The sequence below is a fragment of the Carex rostrata genome, chromosome 11 (genome assembly GCF_964058835.1).
Source record: "Carex rostrata chromosome 11, lpCarRost1.2, whole genome shotgun sequence".
In the NCBI taxonomy this organism is placed as follows: domain Eukaryota; kingdom Viridiplantae; phylum Streptophyta; class Magnoliopsida; order Poales; family Cyperaceae; genus Carex; species Carex rostrata.
Window position 1 is genome coordinate 4846986 of NC_135928.1, and position 1173 is coordinate 4848158.

Consider the following 1173-nt stretch of genomic DNA (forward strand, 5'->3'; position numbering starts at 1 on the left):
TAAATTGATCATGGCCTAGGTTATCTTTGTATGATCAATTTTATTAAAATTAGCCCAATTTTGGTTCTTACTAATAAAATGTTCATTTTGGTATAGTAACCTGACCTATCAGTAAAACATACACAAAGAGTACCCAATTTAGTATAAAATGTACGATACTTAGTGGAACCAACTAATATAAGCCTTAGGCTAACTGCCAAATAAAATTCAAAATTGCATAACTTAACCCAAATATTACAAATAATTTACCAATTAAACCTTAATTAGCTGTCTCAAATGTGCAATTAGAGAGCATCACCCAAGAAAAAGAAGAACATCACAAAGAGATACTTGTCAGAAAAAATCCTGTATCCCCTTGCCAGCAAACACCTGATCTGAGAGCTCAGCCAGAATCGCATTTACTGACAACAAAGCAGCTGTGGACCCCGCAATCACGGCTAATACAACTCCAGTGAGCCCCAGCACCTTTCCCAAATCGGGCCATTCAATCTGTCTCACTTCCTGTGCAACCCCGATCCACAAATTGTCTCCTTGTTGCTCTCTCTCCTTCTTTTCCTTCAGCATCTGCTTCAGCTCGGATGCCACTTGAGTCAAGGAATCCGGCTCTTTCTCCTCAGATTGAGCTTGCGCTTGAGTTGGAATTTGAGATTGTTCTTCTAGTAGAATCTTTTCGGAAGCGGGGTTGGAGGAGTCGTTGGATTTCTCTATGGCGCAGAGGCGTCGGCGATGAGGTATGTGATTGGTGATGAAGAGAGGTCGAATCGAAAATTGGAAAGAGATAGAAGCTGAAATGAGATGGAGAGGTTGAGATAATAATGGTTTCGACTTGGGTGCGACGAGGCCCAGCTGTAAGGAGTGGATGGAGGAGAGCGCCATGGCTGATCTTCCCGCTCTCCAATTCGCTCCAATCGGGGGCGATAAGGAAATTAAATTACAAGGAATAATTTTGTAGCTTAATATTTTTTAATTATTTATGTTATCCATGTACATCAGTACATGTCCACTTCGACAGTTTAGAGTCGTAATTATGCACTTGCATCCCAAAAAAAACTGTATTTGCTTCACAAATTAGAGAAGCTGTTGCCTCTCTCCGTTTTAATATGTATTTTTTAGAAGGTTTGGAATTGAATCTTCAAGATGAAATTCGTGCATGACTGCATGCCTATCTAAATT

At 40.1% G+C, this 1173-nt stretch overlaps 1 protein-coding gene across 1 annotated transcript; it reads right to left on the reverse strand.

The window, feature by feature from the left end:
* Positions 1 to 201: 201 nt before the first annotated feature.
* Positions 202 to 964, reverse strand: LOC144562200 (uncharacterized). Its single transcript, XM_078311376.1, has one exon. The coding sequence runs from the start codon at positions 874 to 876 to the stop codon at positions 334 to 336; it is 543 nt and encodes a 180-aa protein (XP_078167502.1). The 5' UTR covers positions 877 to 964; the 3' UTR covers positions 202 to 333.
* Between the last annotated feature and the right edge of the window lie 209 nt (positions 965 to 1173).